Source organism: Sinocyclocheilus grahami, unplaced genomic scaffold, assembly GCF_001515645.1.
Source record: "Sinocyclocheilus grahami isolate Dianchi unplaced genomic scaffold, SAMN03320097.WGS_v1.1 scaffold587.1, whole genome shotgun sequence".
Lineage (NCBI taxonomy): Eukaryota > Metazoa > Chordata > Actinopteri > Cypriniformes > Cyprinidae > Sinocyclocheilus > Sinocyclocheilus grahami.
The window spans coordinates 674,974-697,402 of NW_015505766.1; the positions used below are offsets into that span (position 1 = coordinate 674,974).

General features: G+C 34.8%; 1 protein-coding gene across 1 annotated transcript in view; it reads right to left on the minus strand.

Annotated features, from left to right (window-relative positions):
• Positions 1–1,862: 1,862 nt before the first annotated feature.
• Positions 1,863–22,429, minus strand: part of LOC107556996 (pre-mRNA-processing factor 17) — a 24,981-nt gene continuing 4,414 nt past the window's right edge. The window contains exons 3-12 of the mRNA XM_016240277.1: positions 19,942–20,038; positions 19,718–19,857; positions 17,371–17,445; positions 16,191–16,236; positions 11,394–11,495; positions 11,152–11,267; positions 9,781–9,914; positions 8,253–8,329; positions 6,584–6,728; positions 1,863–2,274 (exon numbers count right to left, since the gene is read on the minus strand). Of these exons, the coding sequence (XP_016095763.1) occupies positions 2,097–2,274; positions 6,584–6,728; positions 8,253–8,329; positions 9,781–9,914; positions 11,152–11,267; positions 11,394–11,495; positions 16,191–16,236; positions 17,371–17,445; positions 19,718–19,857; positions 19,942–20,038 (1,110 nt within the window). The 3' untranslated portion in view covers positions 1,863–2,096. The remainder of the gene's footprint in view (positions 2,275–6,583; positions 6,729–8,252; positions 8,330–9,780; positions 9,915–11,151; positions 11,268–11,393; positions 11,496–16,190; positions 16,237–17,370; positions 17,446–19,717; positions 19,858–19,941; positions 20,039–22,429) is intronic.

Consider the following 22,429-nt stretch of genomic DNA (forward strand, 5'->3'; position numbering starts at 1 on the left):
TATATATATGTATATACAGTATATATATATATAGAAGGTGCACACAGTGTCTTTCACACAAACACTAAACCCCATCATCGTGACACACATGATACTGAAATAATGCAATAAACATTCATTTAACAACGTTAGGTGTAAGATTAAACCCTAATGTACACAACTGATAAGAAAAAACTAAGTAGAAACATGTTATTTCAACAACAAAAAAAAATCAAATATGAAGTGTCATGTCAATTTACGGTTTTTCGCTGTAAATTGTACAATGACGTTTTCTTTTTCACTTCCAAAAACCGTATTTTTAACAGTATTTTACAGTAAAATTACATTAAATGTAATTACATTTATTCACCGTATATAGTATGGAAACTTACGGTTAACAGGTTTTTACTGTAGCATTTTTACAGTATTTTACTGTTAAAATCACAATCATTTTTTACAGTGTATTAATAAGCAAAAATCACACAAGATAAACTAACATTTCTTCTTTTTATTGCTGAAGAGTGTTGAACTTTGTGTTCTACTGTACAGACGTGAATTTACATTTCCTTCAACTCTTGATAAAAAGTATTTTTATATTTTCAGTTTTCATTTTAATTTCGTAATCGTCATGTGCTTTTGCTGTTTGTGTTATTTTTCATTGCTCATTTATCTTTAATTTAGTTTCATTAATTTTAGATCTTCAAATTCAAGGTTAAGTTTTCTTCTAATATTTATATTTTATTTTATTTCAGCCGTGCTTCAATTCATGAACACAATTTGTAATATTTTAATATTATCATTGTGATGCTATAATCGTTTTTATTAATATTTTAAATTAGTTTTTATTTTTATATTTTCAATTTTCATTTGAAGAAATAAAATCATTTGATTTTAAATGATCTATTTAGCTTTAATTTATTTTTATTTTGGTTTTATTCATTTTAGTACTTCAACTTGTAAGTACTAACTTATTTTAGTACTGCAAACTTATTTAATTTCAGGTAGTTGCCAAAACGCAATTTTTTTACTTTTTCTCTAATATTTGTATTTTAATTTCTTTCAGCTAAATAAAAAAAAACTACTTTTAATAATTTTATAGTATCATTGTGATACTGCAGTTTTTATTCATATTTTGAATAAGCTTTTATTTATATATTGTCTTTAAAAGTTTAATTTTAATATAATTGAATATAACTAATAATTTTAGTTTAATAATTTTAGTTAAAGTTTTATTAATTTTGTTCTGTTTTATTATCATTTAGTACATTTTCTTATCATTTTAAATGTCTATATAGTTTTTATTATTTATTTTAATTTTCATTATTTGGCCCTGGCAGCTTGTGTTTTTTTAATCATTTATTTATCTTGAAATTTCGATTTTAAATAATGAAGATCTTCAGCGATCATAAAAGAAAAACCTCGGGTTGATTAGTTCCACAGTCACACCACTGCCCGATTTATCTTTACACAGCTGAGTTAAGGCTGCTCTGTGCCTGCTTAAATTTCAGTGTAAAAATGCAATGCCAGATAAAAGCCAGACTAAATTATGCCTGCTCTGATCTAACTCAGCACTTAGTATTAAAATATACAGTCGTGATTGCGTTGTAAATGCATTTATGCCACCTCTGAGCAGGATTAAACAATCTGTGGAAAGATGCCTAAATGCCACTTCAGAAGCGCTTATTGAGTTAAAATGCAGTATTTTACACTCTAATCGATGTCTTACAGTCAATTTGAGGAGTTCAATCCGTCACTAGAGATGTTAAAGTACCTTCTTTATGCCTCTAATCACATGCTATGTTGTAATTAATTCTCTTCACTGAAGAAACGTCTATGCTGAAAATGAATGGGAAAATTCCACCAAAACACAAAGTCAGCAGAAATAAACGAGAGACATTTATTATCCTCAAAAAGAGACAAATGTGAGACACTGGAGATACAGATTCATTCATTATAAAACAAAAAGCATGAGCTGCAAGTCTGTGTGTGTGTGTGTGTGTGTGTGTGTGCGTGCGTGTGCGTGTGTTTAGGACTGGATACCAGCCCATTTATAATCTCACATCAGAGTTAAAAGCTCAGACTCGGGCTCGAGAGGAACACACGAGGAAGCGGATGCGTCAGTCCCAGAGCTTGATCTGTCCGTCCCAGCCGCAGGTGATCACCTTCGACGTCTCGTGAGGATGCCAGAGCGCGCTGATGCACACCTTGTCATGCGCCTTGATCCGATGATAGAGCTTCGTCGTCTTCCAGTCCCAGATATTCAGCTTCCCGTCAGCGTCGCCGGAGACCACGTAACTGCAGTCAAACAATACACTTAATGCAGTGATTCTTCAAACTATTAAACAGGAGAACATGTACAGGGACAAAAAATACAGATAAAAATTATATTATATATAACCTATGAATAAATTAATATATATAAATAATCAAACCTATGAATAATTTAATATATATTAATAAATAAGGATTTTTTTAAGGATTCAAAATATACCTTCGTATTTATGCATTGCTCTGAAATGGTTCAAAATGGTTTAAAAGTCTTTATAACTAAATAAATCCAAAATGTTTAAATAAGAAGTAAAACACAGTAAAAATAGTTCAAATCAAGGCATATTTTCCAAGTAAAAATGATACTGAAACGTTATAATTTATATGCACCAATATAAAAATACATATGTATAATATAATATTTATGATGCTCTGCCGATATAAACAATATTTTCAATATTTTAAACAATAAAAGTGTGATGATTTAACGTTTGAAAATGAAGACAGTCATTAATTAGTACTGTAACTTTACAACTGTGCTATAAAATTATTCAATTCTTCTAAAATACTAAATTTTTTATTTTACAGTAAAATATTACAAAACTAATTTTTCTTATTTTGTTTTAAATAAATAATAGTAATGTTTTTATTTAGTAGTACAACAACAACAACAATTATATTTTCATATTTATCAAAATAAAACCAAAATGACAAGATGGCTTAATGTGATTATCAAATTATTTAAAGAATTATTTAAGGATTATTAAATTAAATATATGCGCTCCACAAAAAAAAATTAATACAATAAAGGGGAAAAAAAACCTTGATGGTTTATGGTTAAAAAAAAGACAGCATAAATATTAGTATTGTAATTTTACAGTTGTACTGTAAAACAAAAGTATTTATTTTATTACTATATAATTTCTTAAATACTATTTTTACAGTGAATTATTACAATAGTAATATTTTTTGTTTGAAATAATATTAATATTTTATTTAGTAGTAACAATAATAATCATTATTATTTTATTTTCATTTTGATATATAAATTAATAAAAAATAATAATATTTAACACTTTGTAAAACTAAGCCGTATCAAACCGGTCCTGTAGAGCATACTGGACCTGAGTGAGACCACCTCATCTGTCATATTTCAGATGTAAACAGGGATTAAAGTTCCGTCAGTTCATAAAGAGAGTCACTTGCTTCATTCCTGAATGATTCAGTCGTTCGAACGAATCATTTGAATGAATGACTCGGTGATAAAATCTGTGTCTTGCCGCCACCTGCTGGCGATTTAGTTGAATTTTTACCGTATAATTTCAATTATTTGAATCATAATTGTATATTTAAAACATTAATCTCCACATGAATTTAATTGCACTCATGCCACCTCTGAGCCTCATTAAACGTCTGGAAACGTACCTACAAGCCACTTTGGTGTTCTTCTGTGCCACCTCTGTAGTACAAATTAATTTATTAAAACTAATTTCATATGATTGGAAACTTATTTGTCTTATTCTACATATTGTTCTAAATATAAATTTAAAAGAAGATTATAAACATAAATTTTAGAATTTGACAGATGAAGAAGATGCCATTACAAAGATACTCCTGTAAGTCACTTTAAGGAGTCTCGTATTAGGAAGGCTAATTTTTGATTATTGATCAGAAGGTGCTCCTAAATGTTTTAATTAGGAGGACAAGCGCTCCTAATTACAAGAAGAAAAACACTGCTCTTAAACTGGATGAATGGGGTTTGGTCGAAGAAAAATCTTCAGTCAAAAGATTAGTTTTTGCAATATAATAATAAGTAGAATAAGACAAATAAGTAGGGATGCACGATATTATCGGACCAATATCGTAATCGGCCGATAATGGCTTTAAATGTAAATATCGGCATCGGCCCAATATGAAAAATCATACCGATATGTCTTGCCGATAAGAGGAATACATTAACTCACATGTGCTCAGGGTATGCTAGCGATTACATCATGTCAGCAGTGTGGCTCATTCTTGAAGCAAAGTTTTGCCTGAATGATATTTAGATCCACTGTTTTGGATGGCTGCATTTAAACTGAGAATGCATGTACAGAATGACACGTTCGGTGTGTGATAGAGTCAACAGTAATAGCACGTGCAGCGGCAGGCTCCCCCGGGTCCTAATGCCCGTTCAGTAAGGAGTTTTAATTCTGTAGGGGGCGCTGTTGGCCGACTTCTAACTAAATGAAAGCAAAATACAAATATAATATTTAGGCTGTGTTTCTGATTAAATAAAGCAGGAATTGATGCCATACAATCATGTGTATGTTTTGATTTAAAGTTCAGAAGCTATAGCTTACATGAACAAAAAAAAAACATGTCACTTAAATAATTTTATATATACTGATTTATTCATTAAAGTGTAATATGTTATATTTTGCATAACAAATTATGAGCTCTAAAAGATTTTCAGAATTTTTACCACTCTTGCTTTAGACCATTTACAAATGTTAAATCTTAAAATAAAATGTTAAGGTTGCCACCGAATCTTTCTGAAGAAAAAAAAAAACGCAGATTGAATATAGTTTATTTATATTTATTTTCAAATCTTCAATGTACTGTCATTATAAAAGAACTTCATTGTTGTCCATTTAATTCTAACAAACACGTTGTTAAAAACTAACCAAAATTAAAAATAATTTGCTTATAATTTCTGCACAGATTTATCATTTTTGTGTTTTTTCCAAAAAAAAAAAGGAAATATATCAGTATCGGCCATCGGCCAAAATGCGTTGAAAAATATCGGCATATCGTCAAAAATCCAATATCGTGCATCCCTACAAATAAGTTACCAATCATATGAAATTAGTTTTAATAAATTAATTTGTACTACAGAGGTGGCACAGAAGAACACCAAAGTGGCTTGTAGGTACATTTACAGACATTTAATGAGGCTCAGAGGTGGCATGAGTGCAATTAAATTCATGTGGAGATTAATGTTTTAAATATACAATTATGATTCAAATAACTGAAATTATACGGTAAAAATGAAACCAAATTGCCAGCAGGTGGCGGCAAGTCACTGATTTGATCACTGAATCATTCATTCAATTGATTCATTCGAACAACTGAATCATTCAGGAATGAAGCAAGTGACTCTCTTTATGAACTGAGATCCGTCAGCTTTGCTTGATTCAGGAGCGCTGCGTCAGCTCAAAGCTCTAATCACACTAATTACTGCCTCGTCTGAGGAGATTCACCTCATGTCCGGAGAGAAGTCCACCTGACACGCGTATCCCGCCACCATGTGACCCTTGAAGATCTTCTTCTTGTTGAGCCGGAATCTGTTCTGCGCTCCGAAGATCAGGATCTGATTGTCCATGGACTGACAGGCCAGCCACTTTCCTGAAATTAATCAAATAAGTTATTACTGCGCAGCTCAGGATGCCAAGATCTCCAGCTCACATTCACTTATCATTCAAGTTAGGAGCTGCATATCTTAAAAATAAACTAGTAATAATAATAATAAACTAGGCTGTCTTCAGGAAGCACTGAATAATTACACTGGTTTAGTGCACGGAGGACTAGAAGTGACATTTAAAAATAAAATTACGGACATTTAATTTCAACTATAAAAATGGAAATAAATCGTTTTAAATGGACAAATTAAGACGTATATAAAACAGTTTATAAAATGCAAGTTTTAAAATGTAATTAAATAAAACCATAACCATAGTAAATTATTAAATAGTAAATAAATTAATAAATATTTTAAATTGCATTTATAAAAATAATTTGCTTATAATTTCTGCACAGATTTATAATTTCTGTGTTTTTTCCAAAAAAAAAAGGAAATATATCAGTATCGGCTATCGGCCAAAATGCGTTGAAAAATATCGGCATATCGGCAAAAATCCAATATCGTGCATCCCTACAAATAAGTTACCAATCATATGAAATTAGTTTGAATAAATTAATTTGTACTACAGAGGTGGCACAGAAGAACACCAAAGTGGCTTGTAGGTACATTTACAGACATTTAATGAGGCTCAGAGGTGGCATGAGTGCAATTAAATTCATGTGGAGATTAATGTTTTAAATATACAATTATGATTCAAATAACTGAAATTATACGGTAAAAATGAAACCAAATTGCCAGCAGGTGGCGGCAAGTCACTGATTTGATCACTGAATCATTCATTCAATTGATTCATTCGAACAACTGAATCATTCAGGAATGAAGCAAGTGACTCTCTTTATGAACTGAGATCCGTCAGCTTTGCTTGATTCAGGAGCGCTGCGTCAGCTCAAAGCTCTAATCACACTAATTACTGCCTCGTCTGAGGAGATTCACCTCATGTCCGGAGAGAAGTCCACCTGACACGCGTATCCCGCCACCATGTGACCCTTGAAGATCTTCTTCTTGTTGAGCCGGAATCTGTTCTGCGCTCCGAAGATCAGGATCTGATTGTCCATGGACTGACAGGCCAGCCACTTTCCTGAAATTAATCAAATAAGTTATTACTGCGCAGCTCAGGATGCCAAGATCTCCAGCTCACATTCACTTATCATTCAAGTTAGGAGCTGCATATCTTAAAAATAAACTAGTAATAATAATAATAAACTAGGCTGTCTTCAGGAAGCACTGAATAATTACACTGGTTTAGTGCACGGAGGACTAGAAGTGACATTTAAAAATAAAATTACGGACATTTAATTTCAACTATAAAAATGGAAATAAATCGTTTTAAATGGACAAATTAAGACGTATATAAAACAGTTTATAAAATGCAAGTTTTAAAATGTAATTAAATAAAACCATAACCATAGTAAATTATTAAATAGTAAATAAATTAATAAATATTTTAAATTGCATTTAAAGACCCAAATGCTTTTATTATTAAGAAATTAGACTTAATAAATATCATTGGACTCTTCAGGACAAAAATTATTTTTCCACTCAATTTTAAGTTGTACAATAAAAACAATAAAATACCATAAATTAAATAATAATTAAAAACATAAAACAGGCAATAAATCACTTTTTTTAAAAGGACAAAATATACATGTTTAAAACTATTTGTTTAAATAATTAAACAAAATAAAAAACATCTTTAAAATGAAAAATAAATAAACAAAACTGTTTATTTAATTTGTACTTTAAAACGTTATAACTATAGTAAATAAAACTATAAATGACTATAAATAAAACCATAATTATAGTAAACTAATAATTATTAAAATAAATTGCATGTAAAATAACCAAAGAATTATTAATCGAAAAAAATAATAAAAAAAAGGCATTAAACTCTTCTGGACAACAAAAATTTTGACTTAATTTTACTTTGTGTAAAATCCATCAATTAAATAATAATTCAAACATAAAAGGCAAATAAAATAACATTTTTTAAAAATGGACAAATAATAGATATTTAAAGCTACTTAATGCATGTTTTAAAATGTAGTTAAAATTAATAAATATTGAATATTCAATTTATGTTTTAAAACCTAATAAACAAAACTATAACTACAGTAAATGAAGAAATATTAAAATAAACATGTTAAATTACACTTAAAAAGCCAAATGCTCTTCTTCATCCATATCTTCAGCTTACATTATGAACTCTTGGGGACAAAAATAACTTTCGACTCGATTTTAAGTTGCTAACGAACAATAAAGTACCATCAATTAAATATTTAGTTATTGAACAGTCTTGAAGTATTGTTTAGTCGAAGCTGCTGCTTTAATGACTGTAAACACTGGCTCTTTAAAGAAACTGTGCTACAAAATAAAGCTTAGATAAGTAAGAGTTAACCTCTCTAATCAACTAGTTAGTTCCTGGGGAATTATTTGAGCATCTTCGGGGGACCTGTGACTGTGGTCTGGGTTCACACGAGTTCATCTGCACCTCAGAAGAGAAACACTGACACGCAGGAGAACGAGGGATCCTGCTCAGTTATCGATCGCAGAGAGGAAGCCATGCGAGCGATAGAGAGTCACGTGACATGTACAGCAAGCTCACCGTTGGGCGACAGCGTGACCGCAGGCATCGAGTGCATACTGGGCTCAGCGATGTACTTGAAGTCCACAGGAATATCCCTGACAAGATACATATACATCACATTTTAAAACATGAAAAGCTGCACTGCAGTCAGCACATCTCGGCGTGTTATGAACATGTATTCAGACACACAGATGGAGGTTTAACTATGAAAGTATTAATGAGCATGAAAGTATTCATAGTACTGCTTTTTGGAAAAAATATGCCAGTTGGCATGGAAAATTTATTTTATTTCATTAATATATTATTTATTTTATATATATATATATGTCAACAATTCTGTGTTTTTCTGTCAATATGGGGTGCTGTGTGTACATTAATGAGGAAAAAAAATTAACTTAAATGATTTTAGCAAATGGCTGCAATATAACAAAGAGTGAAAAATTTAAGGGGGTCTGAATACTTTCCGTACCCACTGTATATAAAAATTATACTGTAAATTATAATAAATTATAATTATAATCTTTCTAGATTTAAAAAAAATATTTGTTAAAAAAAAGTATCTAAACAAAATAATTTAAAAAATACACAATTTATAATACATAATATATTTTTTAGATTTGATATAATTTAATAAATTTTTTTTATTAAATTTATTTAAAAAAAAGTAGATATATATAAATTTATGTAAAAACAATTATCTAAATAACAAAAAATACACACGACAAATACACTTATATATATTTATATATATATATATATACACACACATACACACACGTGTATAATTTACAATAAATTATAATAAAAATTTGTTTAATCGCTAAGAAATATATATATAATCATCTTTACAAAAAATTTTATTTTATGAATATGAGAAAAAAATTCACAATTTTAATTAATTTGGTAAAGATATATAGAATATTTAATATTATTTATTTATAAAATAATAAAATTAAGGACCAATAAGATTTTTAGAATTGTAATAACAGGAATAAATTATTAAGAAAAATGTTAATTTAAATATTAATATCAAATATATATATACACAAAATTATATTTATATTATACAAAAACAACTGATATAAAATTCATTTAAAAAAAAAAAATATATATATATATGTGTTTTTATTAATTTTATATCAGTTATTTTTGTATATCACGTTAAACTAAATGAAAAATGCTGCCTTGGCAATTAGCTGAAAAAAAAAAGGTTTTTCTTTGTATTTTATTTTAGTTAACATTTATTAAGAAACAAAACTGTTTTTAATGGTTTTAGTTGTAGATTTAGTGAACTATAATAACCCTGATGTAGATTTAATGTCTTTTTCCTTTTTTTTTACCTGTTGAAAAATATCAACAGTGTTAAACTAAAACGAACGGATCACTTTTCACCTGAAATCAGAAGATAAAAAGTTAACAACGACATCTGCTTGAAGAAAGTGAGGCTGTTTTAAGGACCACATTATTTTCGTGATAACTCCACAGATGTTGCTTGTGCATCCCTGTGTGGATTGAAAGGGTTTTCAGTAATGAAGAGCCTCCTCACCACTCCCAGACGCGCAGGCTCTTGTCGTCGGAGGTGCTGACGAAGCGCCGGTTCTCGTCCACGAAGGTGATGGTGTTGACGGCGCCGAGGTGTCTGTCGTACTCCTGAACGACCTCGCCAGAGCGGATGTCCCACTGCACACAAACACAGTCACATCAGTCACTGACAACCAGAAGAAGAAACTCTTTCCCAACGTCACCTGAAATAAAACCTCAAAACCGTACTTACTTATAATAATCTCATTTTCATTTAGTTTAACGGACTACTAACATACTAAAACAGGAATAAAAATGTATAAAAATATTAATTAAAAATGATTCAAATCGAAAAATGCACGACTAAATTACTAAAACTGAAATAAAAATGAATAAAACATTATGTAGAACTATGAAAAGAATTTAAAAAAAAATACACCACTAAATTGATAAAGTAAAATAAAAATTAACTAATTATACAAATGTTTAAAAATAATTAAAATTATAAAAATGCACAACTAAATCAATAAAATGTAAATAACTGAATACAAATTATGTAGAAATGAAAAAAGAATTGAAATTACAAAAAAGCAAAACTGAAACACTAAAACAAAAATTTATAAAAATGTAGACATTTTAAAAAGTCAACAAAATATACAACTAAATTACTAAAACTGAAATAAAAATTATTAAATTATATAGACATTTAAAAAAATTAATTTAAATGGCAAAAATACTAAACTGAATTAAGTTCATAAAAATGATAAAGACAATTAAAATTCAAAACTAAATCACTAAAACTGAAATATTTTTTTTTTACAAATATATAGACATTAAGAAATAGGCATTAAAACACAACTATGACACTAAAACTAAAATAAAATTAATAAAACTTATATAGACATTTAAAAATATGAATTAAAATGTCAAAAAATACACAACTACATTACTAAAACTAAAATAAAAAATTAATACAACTTATGTAGACATTTAAAAATATGAATTAAAATGTCAAAAACTACAACTAAATTACTAAAACTAAAATAAAAAAAATTTACGCAACTTACGTAGACATTTAAAAATATGAATTAAAATGTCAAAAAATATACAACTAAATTACTAAAACTTAAAATTATATAGACACAAAAAAACCGAATGACAAATACACAACTAAATTATTACACCTTAAAATGGAATTAAAAACCTAATATATAAAAATAACAACGAATTGAAAATATTAAGTATCTCAATGCTCCCAAAGTAACACTAGGCTGTATTCAGTCCTGTAAGGTGTTTATGAAGCGTGAAATAAAGTGTGCATGAGCGTCCTCATCATAAACATGAGCGGGAATAACGTTATATAAAAATAATGCAATATTGGCTCTCGGCTCGGTACCTGGACGATCTTCTTGTCGGACATCCCGGCTACAAACAGCTGTTGTTTGTCCTCGTCTGGGTTGAACTTGACGCAGTAGGGAACCTTCCTGTTGGTGAAGCGGGCGATGCACTGACCTGAACGAGCAGAGGAGACTCTTTAGTGCTAGACTTCAACAGCACACCACGAACACAAACCGCTAGAACTAGAGAGGTCTGGGAAACTAGTGGGATGACTGGTCTGTGTTTGTGTGAAGCTCTCACCCGTCTCGGAGTCCCAGAGTTTGAGATATCGGTCGTAGGCGGCGCTCAGGAACCGTGTGCCGGAGTTATTGAAGCAAACGTCACGCACGGCTTTACTGTGACCTACAGAGACACCAGACATCAGTCAGACACGCATTAACACTAATGTTCACACGATGTTCTCAGTGTTTCGGAAAGAAGTCTCTTATGCCTACTAAGTCTGCATTTATTTGATCAAAAATACAGTAAAAATTGTGAAATATTATTATGATTTAAAACAGCTGTTTTCTATGTGAATATCTGTTAAACTGTAATATATTTCTGTGATCAAAGCTGTATTTTCAGCAGCATTACTCCAATCTTCAGTGTCACGTGATCTTCAGAAATCATAATATGCTGCTCAAGAAACATTTCTGATTATTATCAATGTTGAAAACGTTAATATTTTTGTGGAAACCGTGATGCATTTTATTTTTCAGGATTCACAGATGAACAAAGTTCAAAAGAACAGCGTTTATTTGAAATAGAAATCTTTTGTAACGTTATAAATGTATTTACTGTCACTTTTGATCAATTTAATGTGTCAATTTAATTAAGTATTAAGTAATAAAATATTAATTTTAGGGCTGAATGATTTTGGAAAATAATCTAATTGCAATTTTTTTTAACCAATATTGCAGTTTAATATGCAATAATTTTTTAAAGCTCTTTAAGTTCTGTATTATTCAACAAAGACAAGCTATAAATCATTGTATAGTATGACCAACACACTATTAGATAGATTAAACATAAATGTTATTTTCTGTTGGCCAGACCTATACAGTGGGTACGGAAAGTATTCAGACCCCCTTAAATTTTTCACTCTAAGTAAACATGTGCACTGCACTAAACACTGTCTGTTAACTTTAGATCAGATCAGGCAAAATACAGTAGAAGCCATTATAATCAGTGACGCTGTGTACACCGGACGCGAGCGGCAAAATACGGTAGAACCCATTATAATCAGTGATGCTGTGTACACCGGACGCGAGCGGCAAAATACGGTAGAACCCATTATAATCAGTGATGCTGTGTACACCGGACGCGAGCGGCAAAATACGGTAGAACCCATTATAATCAGTGATGCTGTGTACACCGGACGCGAGCGGCAAAATACGGTAGAACCCATTATAATCAGTGATGCTGTGTACACCGGACGCGAGCGGCAAAATACGGTAGAACCCATTATAATCAGTGATGCTGTGTACACCGGACGCGAGCGGCAAAATACGGTAGAACCCATTATAATCAGTGATGCTGTGTACACCGGACGCGAGCGGCAAAATACGGTAGAACCCATTATAATCAGTGATGCTGTGTACACCGGACGCGAGCGGCAAAATACGGTAGAACCCATTATAATCAGTGATGCTGTGTACACCGGACGCGAGCGGCAAAATACGGTAGAACCCATTATAATCAGTGATGCTGTGTACACCGGACGCGAGCGGCAAAATACGGTAGAACCCATTATAATCAGTGATGCTGTGTACACCGGACGCGAGCGGCAAAATACGGTAGAACCCATTATAATCAGTGATGCTGTGTACACCGGACGCGAGCGGCAAAATACGGTAGAACCCATTATAATCAGTGATGCTGTGTACACCGGACGCGAGCGGCAAAATACGGTAGAACCCATTATAATCAGTGATGCTGTGTACACCGGACGCGAGCGGCAAAATACGGTAGAACCCATTATAATCAGTGATGCTGTGTACACCGGACGCGAGCGGCAAAATACGGTAGAACCCATTATAATCAGTGATGCTGTGTACACCGGACGCGAGCGGCAAAATACGGTAGAACCCATTATAATCAGTGATGCTGTGTACACCGGACGCGAGCGGCAAAATACGGTAGAACCCATTATAATCAGTGATGCTGTGTACACCGGACGCGAGCGGCAAAATACGGTAGAACCCATTATAATCAGTGATGCTGTGTACACCGGACGCGAGCGGCAAAATACGGTAGAACCCATTATAATCAGTGATGCTGTGTACACCGGACGCGAGCGGCAAAATACGGTAGAACCCATTATAATCAGTGATGCTGTGTACACCGGACGCGAGCGGCAAAATACGGTAGAACCCATTATAATCAGTGATGCTGTGTACACCGGACGCGAGCGGCAAAATACGGTAGAACCCATTATAATCAGTGATGCTGTGTACACCGGACGCGAGCGGCAAAATACGGTAGAACCCATTATAATCAGTGATGCTGTGTACACCGGACGCGAGCGGCAAAATACGGTAGAACCCATTATAATCAGTGATGCTGTGTACACCGGACGCGAGCGGCAAAATACGGTAGAACCCATTATAATCAGTGATGCTGTGTACACCGGACGCGAGCGGCAAAATACGGTAGAACCCATTATAATCAGTGATGCTGTGTACACCGGACGCGAGCGGCAAAATACGGTAGAACCCATTATAATCAGTGATGCTGTGTACACCGGACGCGAGCGGCAAAATACGGTAGAACCCATTATAATCAGTGATGCTGTGTACACCGGACGCGAGCGGCAAAATACGGTAGAACCCATTATAATCAGTGATGCTGTGTACACCGGACGCGAGCGGCAAAATACGGTAGAACCCATTATAATCAGTGATGCTGTGTACACCGGACGCGAGCGGCAAAATACGGTAGAACCCATTATAATCAGTGATGCTGTGTACACCGGACGCGAGCGGCAAAATACGGTAGAACCCATTATAATCAGTGATGCTGTGTACACCGGACGCGAGCGGCAAAATACGGTAGAACCCATTATAATCAGTGATGCTGTGTACACCGGACGCGAGCGGCAAAATACGGTAGAACCCATTATAATCAGTGATGCTGTGTACACCGGACGCGAGCGGCAAAATACGGTAGAACCCATTATAATCAGTGATGCTGTGTACACCGGACGCGAGCGGCAAAATACGGTAGAACCCATTATAATCAGTGATGCTGTGTACACCGGACGCGAGCGGCAAAATACGGTAGAACCCATTATAATCAGTGATGCTGTGTACACCGGACGCGAGCGGCAAAATACGGTAGAACCCATTATAATCAGTGATGCTGTGTACACCGGACGCGAGCGGCAAAATACGGTAGAACCCATTATAATCAGTGATGCTGTGTACACCGGACGCGAGCGGCAAAATACGGTAGAACCCATTATAATCAGTGATGCTGTGTACACCGGACGCGAGCGGCAAAATACGGTAGAACCCATTATAATCAGTGATGCTGTGTACACCGGACGCGAGCGGCAAAATACGGTAGAACCCATTATAATCAGTGATGCTGTGTACACCGGACGCGAGCGGCAAAATACGGTAGAACCCATTATAATCAGTGATGCTGTGTACACCGGACGCGAGCGGCAAAATACGGTAGAACCCATTATAATCAGTGATGCTGTGTACACCGGACGCGAGCGGCAAAATACGGTAGAACCCATTATAATCAGTGATGCTGTGTACACCGGACGCGAGCGGCAAAATACGGTAGAACCCATTATAATCAGTGATGCTGTGTACACCGGACGCGAGCGGCAAAATACGGTAGAACCCATTATAATCAGTGATGCTGTGTACACCGGACGCGAGCGGCAAAATACGGTAGAACCCATTATAATCAGTGATGCTGTGTACACCGGACGCGAGCGGCAAAATACGGTAGAACCCATTATAATCAGTGATGCTGTGTACACCGGACGCGAGCGGCAAAATACGGTAGAACCCATTATAATCAGTGATGCTGTGTACACCGGACGCGAGCGGCAAAATACGGTAGAACCCATTATAATCAGTGATGCTGTGTACACCGGACGCGAGCGGCAAAATACGGTAGAACCCATTATAATCAGTGATGCTGTGTACACCGGACGCGAGCGGCAAAATACGGTAGAACCCATTATAATCAGTGATGCTGTGTACACCGGACGCGAGCGGCAAAATACGGTAGAACCCATTATAATCAGTGATGCTGTGTACACCGGACGCGAGCGGCAAAATACGGTAGAACCCATTATAATCAGTGACGCTGTGTACACCGGAAGCGAGCGGCAAAATACAGTAGGACCCGTTATAATCAGTGACAAAACCCGACATTAAACTGATGCCTTGTTCTATTTATGACGTACTGACACAAAGTTAAAATGATTTGCAACGGTCGCTTTGTCGCGTCCAGTGTAGAGCACTTGCGGTGCAACTCGACAACTGTAGCGTCCGGTTTAGACACGGTGAGTGAATGGCCCGCACTCGACTTGAAGCAGCGCTGCTTAGACCGATCGGTGTGTGACATCAAAATCGCAAAAGCAATTAATCTCTAAAAAAAAAATCTTTCTGTCCCCTTTTGAAATTTTTTTTTTTTTTTTACATTTTTTTATATTATTCTAACACTTAATTATTATTATTATTCATTCTATTTATGATTTGTTTATTTGCTACTTTATTTTTGCTATGTTAATCAGGTTCATATTCTAGATGTTCTACTAAAACTAAAGTTCAAGTTTAAGGCATATCATAGAGTCGAGAAAAGCAAGTCCTCAATCTGAGTCTCATGACAGTTTAATTAAGCTTTTGAGATGCAGAACTAAACACTTGAGCTCTGCCGTCTCATGAATCTCATCCAGCTCATCTCCTGTGTGTCTCCTGCGGACCCGACGGCGCTGGATAAACGAGCCGAGACGCTCATCACGAAGTAATTAAAGCACATCACTCAAGTGTTTGATCCTTCCACTAGCAGAGATAGAAACCACACAAGACTCACCGATAAACGTCCGCACACATCTTCTGTCATTATAAACCTCCCACAACTACAAGAGAAGACCAAAACCACATCAGCACACAGATATATCAGTAGCTGGACTTTTTATTTGTTAAAATGCATATGAACATATAAAAGAAAATTATCTTTTAGATGCTGTAAATGGTCACCGTTTATTTTAAGGTCTTCGTGTTTCATTTAAACAGTCCTGACCAGCTCTTTTAAATTAAAATATTCCATCATGTCTCTCAATTAATAATTAGCCCAAATACATTAGTAAAACAATTTTCATAAAAATTCATAAATTAATATGTTGTCTTAAAAACTGCTTGCATAATAATAATAATAATAATTATTATAATTATTACACCAAAATTATACAAGAATTCGAAAAATGTTTAAAACCATCAGAGTAAAACTAATTATTACTATTATTATTATTACACCAAAATTATACAATTAGAAAAATGTTTAAAACGGTCATAGTAAAACTATTATTACTATTAAATTGTTTGACTGACTATTTTAAATTCTTGTATTTTTGTATAATAATTATATTCATATATTCATATTAATCACATCAATATTATATTATTATAATGCACTTTATATAATTATGCATTTTTGCAAAATAACAATAATAATTAATTAGTTTTATTGTAACAGACTGATCACATTTTCTTATCTTTGTATAACAATTATATTAATATATCACGTTAATATTAATTATGTTAATATGAGTCTAAAAACTATTAAATAATTGTTTTTGCATCATATTAATACTTAATTTTATTCTAACAGACTGTATTAAATTCTAGTATAATAAAAATAATATTACCACTGTTAGATCAATAGATTATTAAGAATAATAACATTACAATACTACTACTACTACTAATAATAATAATATTTTTTATTAAAGGCTATTAAATGCTTGCGTAATATAATCATTATTATTATTACTATTTTATTATTAGATGAATAGACTATTATACAGATTAATACAACTATTACCGTTGTTGTAATAAGTATTATTATTCAAGAATTAGAAAAACATTGTTTAGGATGAAGTTTTATATAACAGCGTCCTGCGGTGTGACGTCAGCTAGATATTCAGAGCGACTCTCTGAAAGTGCAAACTTATGTGAGGACATGAGAGGCGTGTCTGAGCTGAGGATCTCACCTTGATCTTACAGTCCATGGAGCAGGAGAGCAGGAGATGAGCAGACACCGGGAACAGCCGGATGGCGCTGACGCCCTGCAGACAGGAGACGCGTGAGTGAAACACAGACCTGCGCGGGACGCCCGCAACATTCACGAGTGTCCCGCTCCCGCCCGCATTAAAGCAGCCTCTATACATTTTTTTCAGTACATCCATGAAATTTACATGAAATGGTAAGTTCCACAACATCCCAGCATAAACACTCCCGATAAAATATTTATTAAATCATCAACATTCACAAACCACTGTTATTTTTATCTCAAAGCAAGCTTAGGCTGCTGCGTGCATGGTTTGAGCAAAGAGCGCTCCCTTTATAATCACTAAAAAACTGACATCTCAGTAGGCCTGTGACGATAACAACTTTTTGTTGTGTGATATATTGCCCCAGAAATAAATGCGATAAACTATATTACTGTCATTTTAAGACCATATTATGCCACTGAATATATAATCATAATATAACAGCATAATAATGCACGAAGGCCTATCCACATTTTCAAATGACAACAAACTTTTAATTCTTAAGAATATTTAGATCACGGAAATTAAGTATCAAAATATTAGATACCTTAAAAAACCTAAATAAATAGTAAATAAACATTTTCTAACAAAAAGTGCAAAGTAACAAGTAGAAAAATGCAGAAAGAACTTGTATGGAGATTTTCCCCAGACCTTCTTTCTCTGTAAATTAAGCGTGCACACTATTGCTGAAAAACACAATCACTACTCCGTATGCACAAAGGCACAGATCCCTAAACAAGACCATATCGACTTATTGCACAATATATGTACATGACCTCAATTATTTTTGGTGACAATATATCACCCATTATATTTACTTAAAAATGAATGTCACCATGTTTTTTGCATTCCACTTGCGCCCCTGTCTTTTGCAGTTTCTCGTACAAAACGTGGCGTAGTCGGTGCATTTTTTTTTTTTTACAGATTGGGCTCGGGGTCGGACTCGGGCTCATTTAGCTTCTCTCCTTTTATTGTGCCATATACGCGCAAAGCGCACACAGGCTACTGTATGAAATATTGTTATATTGATTATATTATAAATATTATACATCGCCTATGCAATACGCAACGCATATACGCACACATTAGCATATAGGTGACAGTTGACCATGCAGAGCATCAGGGAGAAGTTGGAGCGTGGGGAGTTAACCTAATAAAAGTTCCCAATGCTTCGGGAATAGCTGCATGTCAACTGGTCATGTGCAGTGCAGAATCTGCAAACATTGCACATGACAGCAAAAAACGTCTATTGCTAAAGCATGCTGCAAAGCCCCAGCAAAAGTAATTACTAGAGGTCGACCGATAGTGGATTTTGCCGATAACGATAGCTAGGTTGGACCACACTGGCCGATACCGATTAATTAACCGATTATTTTAAAATTGATACTGAACAAAAACTAAAATAATGCTTTATTAACAAAAACAGTACTGAACCATACTAGTAGCAATAGTAAAAATAATAATAATAATAGTAGTAATAGTATGTGTTGAAATTAACACACTCTAATAAGGAACCATACTTACACGGCTTTCATTAATCTTAATGCTACAAATGGACTCTTATTTTAAAGTGTTACCATTTCATTTTAACTGTCGTGCTTGAAGATGGCGTTACAATAGCATTAAAATTATATACATATGGATATTGTAACAATGAGGCATAGATGAGTTTGAAGTTCGGCGTTTAAAAAAACACGGAGCAAACGGAAAGAGAAAGCGCGACCTAAATTATAGCTCTATAAATGAAGCACACAGACTTTATTAGAGCCACAGAAAGACAAACGTTTTGCTGAAAATGCACAATACACAATTCATTATGTACATAAACAACGATTCGGGACCAATATAATGTAATTTAAAGTCATGTAAATTTAAATGTGAATGGCGTGGCAGGATTTTCTGTCGGCTGCATTTAAATCCGCATCTGAAGTTTCCCGCTCTGTTCAGCGTGCGGTATCACTTGTCTAAACAAATAGCACGTGCGGTCAGTGATTTCAACCACTAGAGGCCGCTCTCGCACTGTATAATGACAGCAGACCCTTCTCAGCCGCTCCAGCAATGGACGCAACCCGGAAAACTATCGGCATGGATTTCTGACGATAACCGATAGTTGCAGCAATCAACTACCTCTAGTAATTACCATGAATGTGTCGGGGGGGAAATAGTAAGGAGATATTTTAATTATTTATTAATAAATTTGTGTTTTCTGAGTCCGTGTCGCGAAGATGAAGACGACGATCCTGACTCGACCATTAAAACAGAATCCAGAAAAACTAAAAATCCCTACCTTGGTGTGTCCGGTCCAGACGTGCAGCTGTTTCTTGGGCAGGTAGCATTTCTCCGGGACGTCCGCTGAGCGCAGGTTGATGCCCACGTCCTGAGGAACGTGCAGGTACGAGCGGCCCTGATAATCGTACGCTTCTTTAACTGTAAAGAGGGAGATAAAGCGGTTTAACAGCAGATTGAAGACTCGTTTAGCTGCACGTTTGTGGTTGTGGTTGTGTGTCGTACCGTGCAGGACGGTCTTCTCCTCCGCTGGAGCCTCTTCTTCATTCTTGCCTCGCTTCTGTCTCTTGGCTAGGATCTCATCTAGCTCTTTTTGCTCGTCCTGTCACATCAAAACAGGATTAAGAAAATGATTAGTCTCTAATAACACAGGTTAAAGGTGATTTGGGTGATTTTTAGCGGATTATATTTTTTACATTTTATCGATACCGATACTGTTATCGATACTATTTGGTGCAAAAAGATATGAAGTGAAAAGTTGTTGAAAATGTCAAGTTATTTTATTACTGCTGAACTTTAGCAGCTGTATTAAAGTTCTTCAGTCAAGAGCAGCGAGCTATTTTCCTCTGTGTTTTATTTTATTAACATTAAAGGAATAGTTCACCCAAAAATGAAAATCGTGTCATCATTTACTCACTCTCAAGTTGTTTTAAACCTGAATGAGTTTCTTTCTGCTGTTGAACATAAAAAGCTATTTTGAAGAATGTGGGAAACTAAACAGTTGCTGGTCCCCAGTGACTTTCATATATTTTTTCCCCTACTATTAAAGTCAGCGGGGACCAGCAACTGTTTGGTTACCCACATTCTTCAAAATATCATCTTTTGTGTTCAGCACAAGAATAAATAAAAAGTAATACATGTTTGGTACAACATTACTGAGTAAATAATGACAGAATTTACATTTTTGGGAGAACTATCCCTTTAATGACAAGCGGCAGCATGTTTGTATTGTACTGTCCCTTTAAGAGCTGCACGCATCCGTTTTTCTCTCAACTGTTTACTTTCACTTTAGACATAATTAACTGTGTTTATATGTAAACCCTGTGTGTTTTTCTGTGTGATGATAACGAAGATAACCAAGTAATCAGATGCTGTTTGACCGGCCTTTTAGTGTACGGATGCTTTGGGTGAACGCGCTCTGAATTAGCACATGTTAGAACAGCGGAGATAAAACAACACAAGTATCGATAACAGTATCGTCTGTCCTGAAGCTTATCGGTAGTCCGGTATTGACCCAATTACATACCGGTCCAAAAAAAAATACCGGTTCCCGGTACCCATCCCTACACATTAGTGATGCGCGGATGAGCTAAAACGTCACCCGAATCCGCAGCTTCAAATAAATGATCCACCCGCCAACCGCCCCCACCTGTATTTTTGTCTGATTTAGATAACCGCACCCGATCATCACATTAGGGTTCGTACAGTCATGAAAAACCTGGAAAAGTCATTGAACAGCAATTTCCAGGCCTAGAAAGTTTTGTAAAAATAAATAAACTCAGTTTTTGAAAAGTCATGGAAATCTATTTCACAAGTCTCTGTATAATAGAATTATGTTTAATCAGATCCTGAATTTCGTTGCGGGATTGCGCATACATCGCATTACTCATTCCCGCAGCGTTCGACTGTAGGTTAGATGAGTAAATAAATCCACTCAAACCATCAGATGAAAACAGTGGTGATTCAGCTGTACCGCATCTTCTCTCTTTGACTTTCGCTTCACATCGTACGTCTTTTATATTTAAAGAGTTTTTATATTTTATATATTTAAAGCGAGTTTTGAGCAGTGTAGAGTAGCACTTGTTGTTTGTCATTTCTCCGATCACAAATGCAGACATGGTTTTATGTTTACGCGGCACGATGCAACGCAACGCATAAAAAGCCAGTATAAGGGGCCGTGTTCACGTCGCGCCTAAAAATGCATAGAAAACGCTAGGTGCGCCGCTTTCTGCTTTTTTCCAAAGCGTTCGGGCACTTGCGCTCGCGTCTGCCGTTGCTAAGCAACCATGACCTCCGCTCTCCATGAAGACTCGGGAGTTTCAGCAAAGGATAAACGGATTTGCAGCACTAAAACTCATTGCAGTAGCTCTGCTACTAAATTTATTTAAAAACGGCTATCCCAGTACAGCTATGATCAGCTGTTCCTTCATCTTGGCAGGATGACTCTGATTGGTTGGTTCTTGTCACATGACTCGCGGTGCGCTTGCGGCATTCTGAAAAGTTTAAATGTTTTAATCTCTATGCTGCGCAGAAGCACCTGGAAAAAATTCCATTATGAGTTCAACTGTACATCAGCGGTTCAACTGTAAAGTTACAAAGCTACGAATAAACTTTATTCCACATTTGTGTTCACAACCCAGATCCGGCGTGATCACTAGTACTGTCGTGAACACGCGTCCACAAGTAATGCAGTAGAGACGAAAATGTGGAATTTTTTTGTTTTCTTTGCGCAAAAAAGTATTCTCGTAGCTTCGTAACTTTACAGTTGAACTGCTGATGTCACACGGACTACTTTGTCAATCATCTTGGTACTTTTCTGGACCTTGAACGTGGTAGTTACCTTGCTGTCTATGGGAGGGTCTTGATCGTGGTAGTTACCTTGCTGTCTATGGGAGGCTCTTGATCGTGGTAGTTACCTTGCTGTCTATGGGAGGCTCTTGATCGTGGTAGTTACCTTGCTGTCTATGGGAGGGTCTTGATCGTGGTAGTTACC